This window comes from Magallana gigas, chromosome 6, assembly GCF_963853765.1.
Source record: "Magallana gigas chromosome 6, xbMagGiga1.1, whole genome shotgun sequence".
Taxonomy (NCBI): domain Eukaryota; kingdom Metazoa; phylum Mollusca; class Bivalvia; order Ostreida; family Ostreidae; genus Magallana; species Magallana gigas.
In genome coordinates, this window is record NC_088858.1 from 3422271 (window position 1) to 3444220 (window position 21950).

General features: G+C 31.4%; 1 protein-coding gene across 1 annotated transcript; it reads left to right on the top strand.

The window, feature by feature from the left end:
* Window positions 1–1754: 1754 nt before the first annotated feature.
* Window positions 1755–5132, top strand: LOC117689069 (patched domain-containing protein 3-like). Its single transcript, XM_066087082.1, has 4 exons — window positions 1755–2214; window positions 2990–3190; window positions 3275–4566; window positions 5091–5132. The coding sequence occupies exons 1-4, from the start codon at window positions 1755–1757 to the stop codon at window positions 5130–5132; spliced, it is 1995 nt and encodes a 664-aa protein (XP_065943154.1).
* The last annotated feature ends 16818 nt before the right edge of the window (window positions 5133–21950 follow it).

Sequence of the window (21950 nt, forward strand, 5' to 3'; positions counted from 1 at the left end):
CTAAAAAAATAACGATAACCATTGATTAAAAATGAAATACATGTAAAAGCAGTGACCATAATACAGCATAAAACGCTCTCTCTCTCTCTCTCTCTCTCTCTCTCTCTCTCTCTCTCTCTCTCTCTCTCTCTCTCTCTCTCTCTCTCTCTCTCTCATGCAGCCACATGTCTGCCTAACGTTTTTTTCTAGAATTTTTTGCTTGAAGTATTTTTTCCGGGAGAAATATAAACAAATATGTTGAAATATGTTGAATATGATGCCACAGTAAAAGTGCCTTGCTAGTTATTTTTTCCGCAGTTAAAATTATTACCCGGCCTAAACAAAACCAATGGCTGCACATAATTTTGAACTTATTAAATGATTTTCGTACGGAAAAGTTGGACGGTTTTACTTGCATTTCAATTGAATTAATTCTTTAGCTGAAAGTTCTTTTATCGAATAGAAGAAAATCAAACAAGGACTTAAGATTAAAAACAAAATGTTAAGAAATTCGTTAATTTTTGATATCTTATTATTTGAATTCATCAATACATTTGATATTGTTTTAAAACGTACTTAAAAGTTTTACTGACCTTTTAATAAGTCCAGCTTTCCTCACGTAAGATTTTCGTGGATGATCTGGATTCGGATCGTAAAAGGCCTCCACGTTGAACCTCTCAGTTGGAATGTCTTGTACATGGTCTTCGCCGTTCAGAAGGACATTCCAATATTCGTCAATGTTTTCTGCTCCAGGAAACATGCAACCGATACCAACAATCGCAATGTTCGTATCTTCATTCATCGTTAAAAACTTTGAATTGAAGTAATAAAATGTCATTGTCAACTCTTATTTATATTGTCTTAAGTGGATTTATTCAAATTCTTAACTGATCTTTTGAAATTGATTGGTTATAGATAAGTAGAAAAGGTTATTTGCCTTTTTCTGATTTGTCCCTGATCTAAAAAAAACTTATCAACAGAAAAAAATCCTTATATGGTAAACATTTAAACATATTGAAACATACTATGTAAATGTGATTTGAAATTACTTTCGAAATTGTTAGGCTTCTTGAGACAAGATTGAAGTTTAAATCGTGAACGAATGGACAACCAATGATCAACGTAAGTTGTTTCACATTTATCAATCATGGTAATAGGTAGCATTTTAAGCAAATATTATTAGAACCTAAAGATAACATTAATATTTCAGAAAAATGAGAGGCATGGAAAAACCCAGAAAAGGAAGTTCCTGTACACGATGTTACCTCATCTATGAACATTTTTTGGAGACTTGCTTTGAGCGCCTAGGGGGAATAGTTAGCGACCATCCTGTTAAAGTAATCTTTTTATGTGTTTTTGTAAATTGCGCACTAATGGCAGGCGTAGCTTTATTGAAAATCGAAAATGATGTGGAGGTTCTCTACACTCCCCAAAACAGTCAGTCATTTCAAGATCGAGCCTTTCTGAAAAACAATTACCGAGATCCTACAATTGAGAATTTTATGCCGTATCAACTAACTGATTTTGGAAAATATGCTGATATCATCATGATGTCAAAAAACAAAACAAACATTAAGTCAAACATTTATTTTGAAGAAATGAGAGAAATAGACAAGTTTATAAGGAAATCCGTTTCTGTTTCAAAAAAAGATGGGTCGTTAATATTTTTCAAAGATACATGCATTGTTCAGTTTGGGCATTGCAGTGTTTTTGGTGACGTTGTCCTTTCTCCTCAATTTGAGAACGACTATCTTTTGGGCAATGTTACATACCCAATGTACAATGGATCGCTTCTGTCGTCAATCGTGGCAACTTCTGTGGAAGAAGGAGGCAAACTAGTATCAACCACAGGAATTAAACTTCGCTACTATCTTCGTCCAAATTCTTCGCTATCTGAAAAATGGGAATCTGAGTTTCTTGCAAAAATAGAAGGACTATCAACAAATCAAACAGAGATATCATATTCGACATCAGATTCTCTTGGTACTGAACTTGAAAAGAATACCAATGGAGACATCCAATTTTTCTCCCTTACATTTACTATAATGTTGACCTATGCGTCCTTCGCTTGTGCATCATCGTTTTTGACTTGTAACAGTATTGGCAATCGTCTAATGCTCGGATTAGCAGGAGTTCTTGCGCCTATTCTTGCCATTGGAGCATCTATCGGATTTGTAAGCGCAATCGGAGTTAAATTTACCAGTATTGTTGGCGTAATGCCCTTCCTCATTGTAGGTAATTATACTATATTTCAATATATATTATACTTTTCAGTAAGGAGATCAAATTTTAGTACTACTTCAACACGGATTGATTATCTGCTGATAGGAGGTTGTTATTATTCCCACAATTTTGTCTTTAATTTTTTTATGTAGAATACAATTTAAGTTTAGTAAATAAGCTTTGCAAAACATTATATCTTATTAAAGATATTACATGCGTTTCTACTTAGTTTTTAAGTTAAAGCATTTAGTCTTTTGTTATTTGTTTTTATTTTTTGCAAATAAGACATTTTTAAAAAGTTTCTAATATATTTAAATTTGTCAATCATTTTTCTTACGATAAAACTAATGATATTTTCAAGATTGAATAAAATCAACAAGACTTTGACCCGTGCGTGCACGGGTTGACATTGCATATTATATCGGACATTTACGAAATAGATACATCGACACATCGTTTTGTTGATATGTTTTGTTTACTTGACAAAGAAATGTGAGCCCTGTATCTTGCTTATAACTTTAGAACTGACCTTCAAATTCATTCGATCAGTAGAAATGCTTTCCTAAAGCATTGTAAATAATGAAAACAGAAAAATAGAATTTGACGAAAATCGTGACCATGCCCCTTTAAGGCCCAAAAATTCGAGTCTATTATTTTAATATAGTAGTACAGATTAAGCAAAGACAACAATAGTATTTTTATTAAATGTACGTGTACACATCAGAGCAAATTTTCTATTCAAAGACATTTGTGGTTTAAGGCTTTGACTTGTCATTTTGTCATACAGGTATTGGTATCGATGACATGTTCATACTGATGTCGGGAATGGCAGAGGCTTCAACTATTGATTCAATAAAAGAAAAGATGAAATTCATGATGAAAAAGAGCGGAGTGGCCATAACAATAACATCGATTACCGACTTACTGGCATTTACCATAGGGGCTACGTCTGTCTTTGTCAGCATTAGAACATTTTGCATCTATACAGGTAAGGAAGTAAAAAGCTCGTGTTCGACTTAATTTTGAATTTTTTTCTTCTCTTACTTATTGATTAAATCGTTCTATTTTATAGGTGTGGCCGTTACCTTCTGTTATCTAAACCAATTGTTCTTTTTTGGTCCCGCAATGTGCCTCAATGAGAAAAGAACTCTACAAAGAAGACATTTTTTATGTTGTATGAAAGTAGATGAAAGCAAGAATATGTCAAATTCATGTCTGCGTAGATATTTTTGCGCAGGGTTTATTCCGAAAAGAAGAGAAGAATTGGAGAGTGATTTGGAAAAATATCCCAAACAATTCATTATCTGCGTCTTTCTCAAACATTATTTAGCAAAACTTTTTATTTTCGTTTTGTTTATTGCATACTTAGGTTTTTCAATATTTGGTACGGTTCAACTTCAACAAGGACTCTCATTATACAACTTGGTGTCTGAGGAATCACATTTTTACAAATATAGTCTTTTGGATGAGCAGTTTTTTAAAACAGAACCGGTGATTATGCTAAGTATTAACGGGGAATACAATTACTTTTCGCCAAACATCCAAGCTATGATAAAAACCATTTTAACAACAGCTAAAAATGACAAAGACATTGATGAACAATTTGAAATAAGTTGGCTCGAATCATACAAGAACTCAACATATTATGACATAAAATCATCTAAACATTTCTTAAATGGCTTGAGAAATTATACCAGAGACTTCGCCGAATTCTCGAACGATATTGTATTCAACGTGGATTTTTCTCGCATCCTGTCAGCGCGATTTTATATAAAATCTAAAGATTTAAAGTCTACCAAGGCACAAGGATTGCTTATGTCGCGTTTGCGTAAATTAAGTCACAATTCTGATTTATCTTGTTTTTTTTACTCACCGGCTTTCATTTTTTATGAACAGTATGTTGAAATATGGCCAAGCACATTTCAGACAGTTGGGACTGCTTTAGGCGTGATGATTGTTGTTACTGTTATATTCATGCCAAACCCACTTATGGTCTTTGTTGTTCTTGTAACGCTTATTAGTATACTTCTGGGTATATTCGGGTTTATGTATTTCTGGGGCCTTACTTTAAGCTCGATCACCATGATTCACTTAATAATGTCAGTTGGTTTTTCTGTAGATTTCAGTGTACACATTTGCCATGCATTTCTGGCTGTGCGGTCAGAAAAACAAGCAGGTGCTCTGACAAGTGCACTTGATAAGGTTGGAGGCCCTATTATTAACGCGGCTTTTTCATCTATTCTTGGCATAGCAATGCTTGGATTTTCAAAAAGTTACATTTTTCGGTCTTTTGGAAAGGTCATGTTTCTAGTTATCGGTTTTGGGCTTTTCCATGCTGTATTTGTTTTGCCTGTTATCTTATGGGTACTTTTTCCTTGCTATTCTACAAAACCATCCGAAACAGAAGAACAAAATACTTGGCCATTGCAATTTATACAAGACGTTTTACAAAGATTAAATACTTCTAATCCATCTGGAACCCGTTGCCGTTGGGATTTACTTAAATTATCAAAAAGTTCAACAGAAAATGAAATTATATGCTCCCTGCCTGTTTATATCACAAAAGAAAATTATACAATGTACATCTATAAAGAAATGCGATTTCCTATAAACAAAAATGACACGTATTGGAACAATGACTTTGTTGACCGGCTTTCTAAGTAAAATTTATCGTATATATCAATTCAAAAATACTTATTTAGTTGCAGTGACTTAGAACCAAGTAACTGAGTACAGGTTCAGGTAATAGCAGATCTTTGTGTACCATCTTTTACTGTACCATACATTCTCCTTACTATTGGCCAAATATGTTACATTACACATTACCCACAGAAAGTATGTGGCTGACAGGTGTGCCGGTGACCATGACAATTTTGGTTTTTGTCAAGGCTATGCGAAAACTCTCAGAAAAATCTATGACAGGGCTATAAAGTCATTACAAATGACCCGCTCTGGATATTAAAAGGGTGTATAGTTATTAAATCTGCTAAGATGAAAGGAAATGACCATATCAAATCTCCATGAAATCAAAGTTTTATTGTTTTGACCCTAGCTCATACTCTATGAGAAAGGGTATAAAAAGTGTTTGAATCAAGTATCTGCAAGGTCAAGGTAAAAAAGATTAGCAAAATCTATTCTCTTTTTGAGGCAAGGTCCTATAAGATCGATAATTCAGTTCAATAATTCTGAGTTTAAATATCTATATTTCAATGGAATATGTAGAATCTTGATTTTAAATATCTTAACATATATGTTTGTTTTTCTTTGAATATGTGTATTGCCTTAACAATCATTGATCATCTTTCATAGACCTTTACCAAATGTAGAGTATCAATTCATTTTTGATAAAATGTCTTTAGAAATAAAATACATGCTACATGTGTGCAAAACGGACATTAATACACAGTTTTCTTCTGTTACCTCATACTCTATATTAACATTGTTAAATCTTAATCCTAATATTTAAATCAATAAAGTTGACACTGGCTTGTTATTACATGCTGTTATTTTCTTTATTTTATTTAGAAGACGTAGAAACTATTCATCAGTTTATCATATATATTACGAATGTATATATTGGACTTTCATGTATATTACTTGAATTCAGGAAAATGAATTAAGAAAATATAATTATGTTTAATTCCAACTGTAAAAATTGCCCTCCTTATTAATTTAAGAATAAAAATGACAACCAAAAAAAACTGTCACAAAAATCCATAAATCGAAATACAAATTCAAAGCAGAGCAACACGGACCTCTATACAGATAGAGATGGAATCAGGTGCCTACTAAGAAATCTTTTGAGACAGATAAGGCGAGGCAAGCTACTGACAAACAAGTTGATAAAACAGGACTATCAACGGTCTCGTTTGAAGTCATCTTTTTGAAAGTTATATGGTCGAAACAACGACATTGTCAGCAAATACAATCTTCCACTGGGTCGCATGCTGACTGAAGTTTTTCATACAGATTGTTAGACCATAATGAATCACCTAATTGTCCACGGACTTTCCGGGTTTTTTTTTCTGATTACGACAAAGAGCACACGGTGGGAGTGACTGGTCAGCAGTGGATGCTTACTCCTCATAGGCACCTGATCCTACCTCTATCTTTTTGGACGTCCGTGTTGCTCTGCTTTGAAATTGTATTTCGTTTTATGGATTTTTGAGGAGGTAGACGGTTTGTTATTGTCATTTTATCATGATACTAAACGTCCTTGTGATATTATCTAGTGTTAATAAATTGCCAGAAGAATCACTGAACATATACGTTTTGTTTTTTATTTTTACATGTTTGCAAAGAAATAAGTTGTATAAGTTGTAAGTCCAATGCTAACCGCTGTTTGTTTCCCAGTATCAGTGATCAGAAGTCGATGATCATAAACTTTCTTTTCTGGGTTGTGTAACACACATAGTATAGAAAATAGATCATGTGCGGCTTTAAACATGAAAAATTTCTTTTTTTGACTACCTCAAGAATTTAATTTAAAATAGCTGCGCTAATGTTTTTGAAACGTGAAAGAATTTTGCGTTGACTTCCCCGTAGTTTTAAGAACGTCGGTAAGACTTTCAATATTTTTCGTGTTTTATTTATATTTTAATACAACATTCTAAAAGTCGACCAAACAGGAAGAATCAAAATTTTTTGTGATAAAAAAATTTAACTGAAAATCAACCTACAATAGTTGTTTAGGTACAGCTTTTTTTAAAGACAACAATAAATCAGGAACTAGCAGGGTACAATAATTAAACGTTTACACGTCAAATAAGACGAATATACCTAAGAATATTGAAGTCAACATCAATTGTTTCTTTGATGGGCTGTATAATGTTTCCTTTACTGAATATTTCAATATATTTTTCATGGAAAAAAGGAACATGGCGATAAAATGTATATAAAATCCATATTCTCCACTAATCTTTTAACACGAGTAACGAAATGGCAATGACATTTGTTATATCATGATAGCAAGAACTGTTGACGTCATATTTACACATAATGAGAATCAAAACTGAAACGATATCAACACTAGCTTTATTTTCATAGACATACCTTAGACTTTTATCTGACGAACAAAACTCAACCAAGAAAACAATATGAAACCAACAACTACTTGATGCTTACTCGTTGGGAGTAACGAGCTTGAGAGAGTCTTCCGTCGGACGTTTGATAACACGAAAAATGAAGATAAAGAGCATTATTTGATTTCCGAAGTCCGTTGAAACATTACAAATTTAGACCAAGCAAACCTGGACCGCTAAATCAAATAGAATCACGTATAATAGGAAATTTTTTAAATTCTATTTTATTCTATTTTAATTGCTTTTTAACCGAATCCCCCCTAATTATAATATGCAAATAAAGCAATCTTATGCAGTAATGGTTAGTAAAAAATTGCTTTTGATGTGAAAAATAATTGGTTTCAACTGTAAAGTTGTATTTTTTACAATTATTGAACCAGATGTTGATGGTCATGGATGTTGGTCAATTGCGCAGTACAGTTAAGGCGGCCAACAAAAATGTCGGCGATTTTTGTGATGAAAACACGTATACTTTTGATCAACGGGTATCTTCTTTTAAAAATCAATAACAGACACTAAAATGCAATATATTTCTGAAATAAATATATAACAGTACAATATTTTATGTTCAAAATAGTCACGTGATATGGCATTCGCAGGATACAAGCTGACGTATTTGTGGTTTTGAGGTCATTTAAAAATTTTGATATTGCAACGGCATAATCCTGTCAAAATTCACTACTGAATTATGAAATAACTTGATGTTATATCGTAGATTTTTTAAAAATGTCGCAAACTTCATATGATACCATTATTTGTTAGTAGAAACCATAAATTTAATGCATATGTTGATTAATTTTGAAGGTCACAATTTTAATTCAAAATAATTAATTTTTAAGATTTTACAAGGATCTCAGAAGCTTTCAAATTACATAGCATATTTTAAATTCACATGTAAAAGTTTGTCTTGATCAGATAAGTGTATGCCCTTGCAACAGAAAGATTTATTTAGGTACCCAGCTTTAAGATATAAGATATTTTATTCAAAACGGAGTTTATACGATGCATGATTATAAGAAATTGAAATAAGACTTTATGGGTAGCATTTTACTTATAATCATGTTGAACAAAATATTCATTTATAATTTTCTGTTAATCCGTGACATTTACTTTTCTTCGCTAAAAACTGCACGATAGCCTTCAATGACATAACGTAATGCAACATTTTGAAGCATATGACGTTATATTTTGTAGTCACGCGAGAACGACCCCTCGCTTATTTTTCAGTGTGTACGATATAACAGACATCTTAATTGTGAGTAACAGCATGTGTTGTTTTTAATTAAATCATTTAAAGGTAAGTATAAATTAATTTTGCTAATAAATAAACTAATAAGTACTTTCGAGGTTTGTAATATACTGTTATGACATAATACACATTTCCCGTACTTTTTGTCTGACGAAATTTATTGACAGCCTTATTTCTGCTGCTTGGGGAAAGGCCCTTTCAGAAGAAGTAATGTGGATAAAGGTTGTATATTTCAGGTTTTTATGCATTGAATAAAGAGCATATGACCCCAGACTGGTGTGTTGTCTACTGCATGTGTTACATTTGAAAAACACGTTTTAGGGGCCAGCTTGTTATCTACTTAAAGCAGTCGTTTAACAAAGGTTAGGAATATAGTTTTTTACGCATGATCGAAAAATATACACCAGGGCCGGCCAGGAAAATAAAAAGAATTAAAATTTTCTTTATCTTAAAAACTCTAGAAAACCTGTGTCCGTAGCAAAGTGCCTTTGGATGCTAAAATAATATGACCGATTTTATTACTTACAACTATAATTAATTACATATCCATATATGATTATATGAATTTATGTAAATTATTAGTATTTATACCTTCAATTAAATGTTTTAACTTTTGATGTCACTTCCTTGAAATGGCGGCTAGAAGTGATCAACCCTCAAAAACCTATTTTTTGATACCGTTGAAAACAATTTCTATTGGTCAATTTTTCACCAATACAATGCATATAACTTACAAACATGTAGTTATTTATACAACATTTGCTATTTATTGCTATCGAAACAAGGGAAAATATAATAATTGTACTGTATAGGTCAATCATATTATGATCAAGATTAATGCTTCTACAACGGAGGAGACAAATTTATGTTTTAGAATACATGAAAAAGGAGATGTTTCACGAATGGGAAGAAATTTTCAAATATGAATTGGAGTGCAGAGACATTTACAAAAGACATCAATCCCAAAAAGTAATCGAAATCCCTAAAGAAATAATCGAGAAATGGAGGGTGACTACCAAGAAGAATAATAATATAAGTGAAGGAAAAACAATATACAAACTGTAGGGATAATTGTCCAAGACGGAAATCCTTAATACAAATAAGAAACAGTAAGACGGAAGACCTTAATAAGTGTTTTTTAAACTTTAGGCTTGGATGTATATTTAAGGCCCCTATGGTTGGGACTAAAATCTTCACAGTCATCTACTTGTGTTATAAAATTGTTTGGCAGTCGGTGCCTTACTAAACAACAGACAATTCGTTATAAGGAATTATAAATAACGGGACTGAAACAAACAAAGTCCCATACATGGGTAAAAATTTTCAAGGGCATCTATAAGATTTCATTATGATAATCTTTGAAAAATTAAACACTACCATTGTTTTAACTATGGAGATGTGGTTATCTGTAGTTTTTGAGATTCAACGCCCTATTGAAAATACACTATTCATTGATGGGATATTAATATTCGGACCCATAAAAAAGCCCCTTCCATAAAGGGCTTAAAGTGTCAGTATCATCTGATGGTGGTAAACCACTACCACTGTAAAAAATGACAATGTGGTCATTTATTTCATAGCAGGTGCCTTACTAAAACTTCTAATTTCATTATGATAGGATTTTAAACATTTGGATTGGAAAAATTATTGTATTGTATACATAAAATATCATTCTTAGTGCTGAATAAAGTTTAGATACTAAATACAGGATATATATATATATATATATATATATATATATATATATATATATATATATATATATATATATATATATATATATATATAATTCAAAAAATAATCATATTTGAATTACAGTTAACTAATTTCATTAATTTATTGATTACATGTGTTGTACATAGAATGATTAGTGTTTTTTCCCGGATGGGCCCCTTTTCTAAAAATCTAGTACCGATTGGTGCCAATTGGGCCCCAGTGTTAGCAGGCCTATTTTTGTATTCTTATGAAGTAGAATATATTCATAAACTTAAACGTGAAAAAAAAAATAATCACTCACTGTGGCCTTCAACTCAACGTTCTGGTATATCGACGACGTATTATCAATTAATTATTGTCATTTCCATACTTACGTCGATTCGATATATCCCAGTGAACTTGAAATAAAAGATACCACAGAGTCTGCGTCATCTGCCTCATATTCGGATATTTTACTGGAAATGGACATTGATGGTAACTTAACAACAAAACTTTATGATAGACGCGATGACTTCAAATTTTCTATGGTAAACTTGTCAGTCTTATGTAGCAATATACTTCATATCCTGCATATTTTGTTCTTGTCTCTCAGTTTATTCGATACACAAGGGCATGCACTTCGTATTAACAGTTGATCAGGCGAGGCAAAGCAGGTTTTAACAAAGCATATGGGCAATTTAGCATCTTATATTGATTGTTATATTCAAAATCATGAAATTAGAAAACTATTTTAAATCAGATCAAAAACTTAGTATTATCCTTTAAAATAGATGTCAGTGCAATAAAATCGGGTAGTACATTACTGCTACATTGGTGCATTATCATGTGACAACTATAAATAGCTTACGTATATTACATTAACATAAAACGAGATAGAACAACACTACCCCGCGGTTTGCAAAATAAAATGAACATACCAAGTGAAGGCTGTTTCCAAAATAAAATAAACATACCAAGTGAAGGCAAGCCATTTCAGTTTAATCAAAATCGCTGCTAAAATTCTATGTTCTTTTTACTTACATAGTTTTTCACCCCGCTCTCGTTAAACCTTCTCAACTTTTATAAAGTTTGCACGAAAAACAGTATGTTGCATCAAAACAACACACAACATGCGATTCTAGCAACACTTTTCAATTTAAGCAATGATCAAATTAACGATACGTATAAAATTTACAGTTCAATATATACGGGGTAGTGTTGTTCAGTCGGATTTGTATATCGTAGGCATCGACAGAGGAAAGCCTGGCCGAGAAATAAAAGCAAATTTACATACTTTTTAGCGAATGATTGATAAAACGTACATCTCTCCCAGTATTCTTGTGTTCAATTCTCAATAAAACACACCACAATACTTTATAAGAGTTCTTAGATTAGTTATTTTTTGAATATGTTTACAATGCTTTCCAAACAAATCCACACGACATTCAACTTTTAGTCTTGACGTCATCAATTTGTTAATCTATATAGTACAAACTAATTTCTGAAAAAAAATGTCTTAGATATTTGAATATGTACATAATATCTAAAATATGTGATTTCACGGAATTACATGCGACTCAGATTCCATATGCTTCATTAACACCCCTGCGAAGCTACTGACAAACAATTTGATAAAACAAGGTTATCAACAGTCTCGTTTGAAGTAATCTTTTTGTAAGTTCTATGGTCGATACAACGAACTTGTCAGCAAATACAATCTTCCACTGGGTCGCATGCTGACTGACGTTTTTCATACTAATTTTTATACCATAATTAATCGCCTAATTGTCTAGGGACTTTTCCCTTTTTTTGATTACGACAAAGAGCACACGACGGGTGTGACCGGTCAGCAGAGGATGCTCACTCCTCCAATGCACCTGATCCTACTGCTATCTTTTTAGAGGTCCGTGTTGCTCTGCTCTGCATTTGTATTTCGTTTTATGGATTTTTGAGATAGTTGACAGTTTGCTATTGTTTTTTTTTCATAAGACACTATCACATCTTTTTTACAGTAGACGTGGCTAAGTACCATCAGATCCTGAACATTTCAGCCTCCAAATGTGAATAATTCATGTCCTAGATTTCTAGTTACTAAAATTTAGATATAAAAAAGTGAATTATGAAAGTGTAATGTACTGTAACTTTAGCTTCCTAATTTTCAATGCATACCAAACCTCTAGATAGTTTGTGCATAACGATATCTAGTTTGTGTTGAAAAACATATTTGAACAACTTTTTAAAATATAATTCTATCGACATATATTGGCATTTTTGGCTAATATTTTATCAAATTATCTTTAATTTTAAAAGCCATAACACAAGAAGTTCGACGTCTAAATACATTGCAGCATTGCAGATACAGATTTATCCTGAACCTCCCAAAACAGATAAGATCCGATATATGCGAGCAACTCCTAAATCTCACTCAAATCATGTCAGAAATTGATGCGAGGAGGCTCCTTTTTGTAAAGACGGTGTCTTATGGACCCACGATGTCCCACAAAGCAAATCATTATATTAAGACCACTTTTTTTATTATCGAATCTCATCCCAACTCAACAAGGCTTTATTTAAGACGTTTGAAATATCCTCCAAAGGTATGAATTAACACATCATCTTTAATGACTGGCCTCACAGTGGTCTAAAACAGTTTTGGGAAAACTATCGCAAGGTCAACTCTCAAAAGCATCATGTCCGTAGGTGTCTTGGACTTTCACAATTACTGGTGGATTAATGTAAAAACAACTTTGATATATATAGATTTCATGTCAGAATTATGCAGCTTAATAGAAACGAACTCACTATTGTGTCCTCTTCGGCCGCCACACTCGAACTGTTGTGTCGATTTCTACAGAAAATAAAATTTCTGCAAACGCAACAGCAGACTTCTCGTGCAATATTGGGGCAGATATAAGCATATCTGTGATAATTAAGCAACACATTTGTATTCATTTATTCTGTTTATTTATGTGTTTCAATATTTTTTCTTTCGCCCATGACATTCTAGACTTAATGTAAAGATCTTGGTCACATGTCATTTGTAAATACGTTTACATTCTTTTGATTATGTAATTTATTTACTGTAACATTAATCTCTACAGAGAAGAAATAAAAGATGAATGAATGAATGAATTCACTTTTTCAAAACTCGATTAAATATTATTTTTTGTTCATGATATGTTTCAGAACGTGTAAACATTTATCACATTAAACTGACAATTTAAGCCTCCTTAAAGAATAATTTTGTCATTTAAACAATTTTATTATAAAGTATTTTAAATTTTGTGCAGAAAATTTGCGTTTTACTTACACATTAGGAGCGTACATTTATAATAGGGAAAAGTTCGGAAATCATTAATGAAATCTGTAATTATTAAAAAAATCTTTATATGTACAAGCAATCAATCGATTAAAGCAACATTGAAAACTGTTTATATAATATTAATTGCTCAAAACAGGATGAAAAACTTCGATACATTACCGAATGTAAAGAAGCGGTTTTTAATATGAAAACTAACAAAAATCCCAGTAAAGATGGAATGTCATGCTAGTTTTTATAAATGTTTTGTCAATCATATTGGCTCTTTATTTTATGAAATGTTATTATCCGTTTTTTGATTATCAAGAACTCTCTTTTTTTAAATAACGCATTTATCTCATTAACAAATGATATAAACAGATTTTAAAAACTATAGACCATTAAATTTAACAAATATTGATTACAAAATTATGTTCTTTTAATTTGCTGGAGATTTCAAAAAGTTTTTGGTCAATTAAAAAGTGAAGAGCAATCAGCTAACATCAAAGGGCGATATATTGGAATAAATGCAAACGTTGTTTAAAATATTTATGAATATTGCATCGAACACTATAATAATGATATCCTTTAATTTATAGTTTTTGATTAAGAACTTTTCATTTAACATTCTTAGAAAATATTTTTGGGGATAACTTTATTACGTAAATAAAAATTTTGTATACATACCCGAATTTTATAATTTAAAATAATGGTTGGGTTTTTAAAAAAATTAATGTCTAGAGGAATAAGGCAGGATTGTCCTTATTAAGAATTATTGTGTTTTTGTAGAAGAAATATCTATACTTATAAATCAAGACTTTTGGCCAATAAACTTCGAAACGCCTGCACCAATGTAACTACTTATACATTTGATATTTCGACACATGTTAGATGATGTCCGTAAGCTACAGTTGAATTATATCTGATAAGTGATTATTGTAAATAGCACAAAGGGAGCAAGGTGGTGGAGACGCACTGGCGGGTCCAAGTCACTAGAAATTTGTATAAAAAATATATGCTTGCATGCACTCATATTGATTGATTACTTCAAGAGTAAATATATTTACCGGGAACTTACTTATAGTGCACAAAGACATCAAGATTTGTCAAACGTTGAATAATAAAAATAAGTCAATTCGTTTCCTGAATGCGAGAAGTAAGTCTTGATGTATAGAACGCTTGAGAAGCACGACCTCTGGTGAAAAAATGGGATAGAATTTTCCAGAACAGGGTAACCAAGAACGCGGGTTGACTAGGACAAATTCATCATGTATGGAGGGCAGATACTTTGGATCTGACATCTTTTGTTAATACAAAGAGGTGAATAAATAAAAAGAAATAATTTGATGCGATTTTAGTTTTGATGTGAATAACTATTCTGAACGGGGTGTCCAGGAACGTGGTTTAACTAATAAAAGTCATAGCCGAATATGTAGATCGAGTTAACCAGATACTTTAGCTCTGATGTGCAAATAAATATGCATACACTAGGGTTTTTTAAAATTTCATTTAAGCATTGAATTATTATTTTTTGAAAGATGTGGTATCATAACTGAAATACTCAAGGAAGACTTAATGTATTTATACGCACCAGATTTGGTGATTGGGTCTTCTGTGTTATGCATAATACTCACTCAAATCAACCAATGCAAGTTAAGAAAGAAAGAGTAAAGAAAGTGAATGTAAATAAATATTTTAATACCAAGGCAGACTGGTATTAAACATTTACATGTTTATATTATCCATTTTAGTTTAGATTTTTCATCAACTCTCCCCGCTTCTCTAAATGTCCAGCCATGTAGTTGTTTCTTTATATTAGTTTTAAAGAATACGTTAAGAATGCAATTTAGAAAAATTTCGGACACAGTTTATACAAAGAAAACGGGAAAATATGGTTCAACGTATTGAGCATTGCATTGTCTCATTTATATGTTTAAAGTGTTTAATATCCGCGTTTGCGCGAGATATCATCTAGTTGTCTTTGAAAAAATACAAATAATCTAATCAAATGTATGAAACCTAACAATACATCTACAAAGATGATCACACATTATGTTAGAAGAATTGGATAGCTAGTACTATTTTGTATACAAGATATTTTTGATAAAAATGGTGTGTTTAGCCATTACAGGATTGTTTAAATATTTTGACAAATAGATCTCAATTGGTTGTGTACATATAATAGAATAAGAAATGTAGTTTTAAAAAGAGTATATTGCTTGATTTGAAACGGTGTTTTTATAACTAGAACAGATTTTGTTTATGAATTAAATATTCATAATGTTGTATATTTCTCCAAATGAACTAATTTGTACAAAATATGTTGTGTACAAAGCTTGAACCCACTTGCCATCAATCTTTCTTAAACGGAAATTATTGTATAAATAAAGAATATTGGCCAAGCATCTATACAAACAAGATAAAGAATATGTATGACAAGCATGTAAATGAATTCAACTACAGCTTGCTTTTCAATATTTATGAAGCAATTTGTTTGCTAAAATGTAAATTGAGACAATGTTAAATATAAAATTAAGATATTAAACATCTAATTATTGATTGTGATAATGTTAAAAGTATGTAGCATAATTTGAACATTGCTCTAAATTTTGTAGTTATAAAAACTAATTTCCTTACTGGTTAACTTAATATATTGCGCAATGTCAAAAAGAAAAATTGATGGGCTGGTTTAATTGACCTTATTTTATGACTTTCATCAATGATGCACGTAGTAACGGGTAAATTATTTTCACTGATAAATTACTAGTCAAAATGTATGAGTTCAGTATAAATGTATCGGTATTATATGAAATTCGAATTCGTCATTAGTTTAATACAATATTGATTTAAAAACCCAAAATACTTATTATCACTATTTCTCAGTTTCTACTAATTCAATTTAAAGTAAGCAAATAATCACCACTATAACAGAGTGTTGTGTTGTATTTCCGGTAAGAAAATGTTTCATAAATTGTAAAACACGTAAGTGTAACAATCTGGCAAATAGTCACCGCTACATGTATAATAAAGTCTTCTGTTTTATTCCCTTTAAGCAAATTTTTCATAAATTGTAAAACAAAAATGAGGGTAATTAGCGAGTTTCAATACGATTTTAAAAAAGAAATAGATGCTTGCAATAAATCTCAATTTTAAAAGTTTACAAGAGGTACTAGAGTGTTGCCAGATCTAAACTTGGCATACATGTACTGAAATCTACAATTTTCCACCGTTTCACCGCATTGATGAAACTCATAAATATACAGAGAAACAGGACATTATGCCCCACAATATAACATATTACACTTTGTATTGTTTTAAACTTGAATTTTGTGAAAATGTTTAGTTACGTGGCTCTTGCTGTTCTTACCAGAGTACAAAAAGGATCCTTGATTCTCGGACGGTCCAATGTCCATTTCAAAATATACCATGCATATACATGTAGGGCGTTAGCTAACAATATGATTACCCCATTTCCAATTTAAGTATGTGATAGTGAAAGGAAATTGAATGCTGAAACGCGCTTTAAATTGTCAAAACCATTTTGTTTACTACAAAGGTCATTTGTATATGGCAATTACTATTCAATAGATGTAATTTAAGACTATTTGAAGTCTACAAATTTAAACTAATTACAAGAAATGATGCGCTCATAAATAGATTTTAATTTCAAACATGCTTAGAATATTCAAATCAAATGCAGTTACAATTCAGTTGATAATGAATTAAGCAACCGTAATATCTATTGTGATCTTAAGATATCGACCTCTAAACTTTCTTTACGTAGAGGAATAGCTTATAAATTTCATTAGATTTCGAATTTATAGTTTAACGGATAAGTAATAAACTAGATAAAAATTTACGTTTTAGATTTTTAACTAAGGCCTAAGGAGACCTTGTGAAACGGCCACAAATCTAAATGTAATCGGCCAAAAAGCATGTAAGTTCAAAATAAGAAGGACGGCAAAACTAAAAGAAGGGCCATAACTATAAAATAAAACCCTAGAATAATAAAACATCTACAAAATAAAAATTACTTTATTATCATTACTGGATGCTGTTTTTGAAGATTCATCATATGCCGCAAGCGAGCTCTGCGTTTAAATTTCATAAGCACTTTTAATAGTTTAATAAATATGTACTGTATTTGCAAATATTATTTAAAGTATTTCTTTTGAATGAAAAATTTATATGTTTATACTTGTGGGGCTTCTCATAAAACTCTTAACAATAGAAAAAAATGGCTCGACATCTTCAATAAAGATGTCTTTACGCAAGAGAACTCTTATATATGATACTAGTAAATCAAAATACGTCTCTTGTATCTCTTTTGATTTGCAATTCTTTTCAACCATATATCTCGATACTTCTGCATAGTCTGGTTTGATATGAAAGGTTAAAAGCCTCATCAATCAACCTTTTTTGTATTATTTGTAGGTTTTCGTGACATTTGCAGTGTTTGCTCTTTTTAATCTTAATTAACTGATCTCCAGTTTCCTGATTTGATCAATAGAAGGCAAGAAAAATGTTTAATTGAAGAAATCGTATTGCTTATTCACAATGATTTCGTTTCGATGTTAAAAACTAATTTTATTGAAAAAAAGTTTAATATCGCAAACTAAGTATCATTTCAATGCAAACAATCTTGATAACAATTGACCTGATTTTTTTTACTTTATTAAAAACTGTTACATTCAAATATCAAAATCAAAATCAAAATGATAATTCATAACCATATTGCGCTGATAGAAAGTCTTCATAACAGTTGCGCCGAACAAGGTATGACTGTTTATTATATTTGACTTGGAAATAGTTTAATTCATTAAGTCTGGCTTACAGAGTAATGATCAGCCGCACAATTTTAGTGTAGACTTAAAGCCGTGTTACAATTACATTTTATGGTATTACACATACATACTTTTCAAAAGACTTTTTCAATTTTTTATAACCAATATTTTTGTTTAAAGCTGAATAACATTTTTACAATTTTTTTATCAACAAGAATTTCAAAAAAGTAACCACTTCACTCTAAATAAGCAGGGTACACTCGTAAATGGCTAAAATGTACATGCAAATATATCATCACTTAGAGGCTTTACCAGAAATAAAGAATTCAAGTACCCAGTACCAAGGACATGCTTTGAAATGTTGAAAATTAACTGTAATATATTGATTTTACAAGTATAATGAAACTTATGGTGTAATTTGTAATAAGTCATTATACACTTTTGTGTTTAGAATTTAAACGTATTTTGATGTGTTTGACGTCTTTAATATCCAAAAACACAAGTGTGAACTTCAACAGGTTTCGGAATTAAACATTAAAACATGTCCGGACGCCGTCGCCGGGAGTAGAGAATAAGCCCCCCTCCCGACTTTGTCTCGGTGAATTGAACAGTGTTTAGAAATGCAATAGGTTTCTCAACACATTCTTTACAGTTAAGTAGTGAAAACACTGTTCATGAAGCATTCAGAATTTTTCATGTTTAAAAAACTTCATATGGTCAATAAAGCAAAGTGTTAAACTAATGTTTCAAAAATATATTTAGAGCCAAATACATTTTTATATCAGAGTAATATTTTTTTTTATGGTGTGGATTGATTAAATAAAATTTACAGATTTTTATAATACATCTTGTTCCACAAACATAGAGCTTATAGCGTTTTTCCTATATCTGTTTAAGCAGCTCTTCTTTTATTGAAGAAGAATACATTCTTAAAATGACAACGACTAAACGAGTAGGCAGCTCTTTTAGATTCTATCGCATTTTCATTTTTTCCCCCTTTGTAGATAATAGAATCAAAATGAGTTCTCCTTTTTCATTAGCTCACCTGAGCTGAAAGCCCAAGTGAGCTATTCTGATCACATTTTGTCCGTCGTCCGTCTGTCCGTCCGTCCGTCTGTCCGTCTGTAAACTTTTTACATTTTGAACTTCTTCTCTAAAACTGCTTATCCAATTTCAACCAAATTTGGCACAAAGCATCCTTATGGGAGGGCAAATATAAATTGCAGAAATAAAAGTCCGATCTATATTCAAAGCGGAGAAAACCTTGAAACTGTAGAAAAAGGGGATGCATTTTTTAAAATCTTCTTCTCAAGAAATTCTGACTCCAATTCAACGTAGTTTAGCATAAATTATCCTTATGGGAAGGAAAATATAAATTGCGAAAATTAAGGGCTAATTCTGTTTCAAATCTGAGTTATTACGAAAACAATAATAAAGGAAAGGCGTGTTTCAATCAGTTTAATGGCTTCGGGTTCGGCATCCGGTAAAATGGGTAGGCAAGACTTGGCCTGGGCAAAACAAAAGATTGGCAGTTATTAATCTGCCAATCTCATTAAAATTTCAGAATATTTGATGGACCAGTATATTTGTATTCGCTGTAAATATTGCTGCGAAATAATGCGTATTTGGAATTGACGATTGCCGATCTGCCCCGGCTTTTATTTTGCCACGGCCCGGGTTTGCATACCCATTTTACCAAGACTCGTATTCCATACTTCTAAAACGAGGTTCTTTGTTTAAAGCAGCCATGACATTATACAAAAAAAGAGTCGATCTGACTATAAGGAATTTGCTTGTTGTGCAACAGTTCGCGTATGAAGGGGAATTTTTGAAACATACAAAATATATTGGTGCCGATTTTGTGAAGTAAATTGAGGCTAAATATTTCAATGCGTTGACAGTTTTCACACATGACGTTGGTGTTACTTTGTTCTTATTTTCGTTACGTTTTCATTATTTATGCTTTGTAGCCTGGGAACTATCGTCTGTATTTCGTGATTTTTACGTATCAAATCAAACAGAGACTTCGGTAAATCAAACCGTTAACTGTTAACCTGCGCAAATTAAGCAAAATCTGATGTATCAAAAAAGTAATGAAATACAATTCATTTTATCGGTAATTCGGCATTATCTTTTGCGTAATGGTAGATTAATGCAATAGGTTTTGTTGAGATGCTCGGCATTTTCTCGAGTTTATTCAGTTTAAATAGAGTTTGATATCGCTGACGGAAATACGTAGGTATATACGTGTATATATATGATTCATTTCGAAAAAATAAATTGTGTTCTTTATTTGTTATAGTGCATGTTTCTTGTGTTTAATTGTTTACAATTTCTATTTACTAACCATATTTAAGTGTTAAGCTTCGAATTATAAGCAAGATACAGAGATTTGCTCACAATTCTGTTTGTACACAGATCTTAAAAACTAAAGATTAAAAAAGTAAAAAATTTGTCAATATTTATTAAGAAAATTTTCAAAGTCTGTTCTTCCAGAAACCGACTTTAACAACTTATTGTATTGTAAACTGAACCCTTTTTCGTCATTTTTACTCCTACTGTACATGTGATCCTTGACTGTGTCTGCGTACATTTGTATAAACAGATTTTGAACCTCAAATACCAGTGAACTGGTCTTGAGTGAATAAAAGAATTGAAAATCTTAGGCCATTCTTTTTTTGCCATTTTAAATGCATGCTGAATAGGAAATACCAAGTTTAAAAATCTTAAAGCTGAATGTAATAAATTCATATGAACAAAATATGATTCAAACCTAGGCGAACTGTGAGCTCTGTATCTTGCTTATAATTCTACGATTGACACTGACATTTTGGTTGAACATTAGACATTCTATATGAATTAGAGTATGATGAATACTTGTACAAACAAAATAAAAGAACGATATTCTGTATATACCTACTCTCTGGGGCCCCCTCTTTATACAATAAATAATGTGAAATCTACATCAATTTATCCTAAGAAAATATCACAGCGGAAAATTATCCTGATTTGTACGCGAGGTAAATAACAGTCATTTGATTAAAATGGAGAAGACAAATTAAATTTTTGAATGTTTTTAATTTGAGGAATTGAGCTAATGAGGTACAATTTTCTTCTTCACATCTATACATGTAGGATTTTTTAAATAAAATACAATAACTATTATATATTTTTTTAAATACAATAACTAGTAAGTAGTTGATGAAAAAAATGTTCCTATATGCTCTCATATATTTTGATCGCTTTACAAAGTGAGGGGGGGGGGGGGGTCAGAACGAAAATACAGGGAGTATGAAGTTAACAAGTTAACAGTGTACCCCTACCAAATGTTTAGTTTTTTTACTTGCGTAGGATTTTCTTATTCTGGTAAAAATTAGTATATCATGAAGGTACAATGTCAAAGATTACGTGTTTGCAAAAATAAGTGTAAACTTCGAATACTTTACAATATTTATTTTTTGTTATTCTACCGAGGGACCATACGGCACAATATCTTTTGAACGCCCATTGTTGCTCAGGTGAGCGATGTGGCCCCATGGGCCTCTTGTTTTGTTTGCTCGTCAACATTAAATGAAATATTCATGTAAATAAAATAAAAAATGTAATACCTGAGTCAAATAATAGTAGCATTTAATATGCCG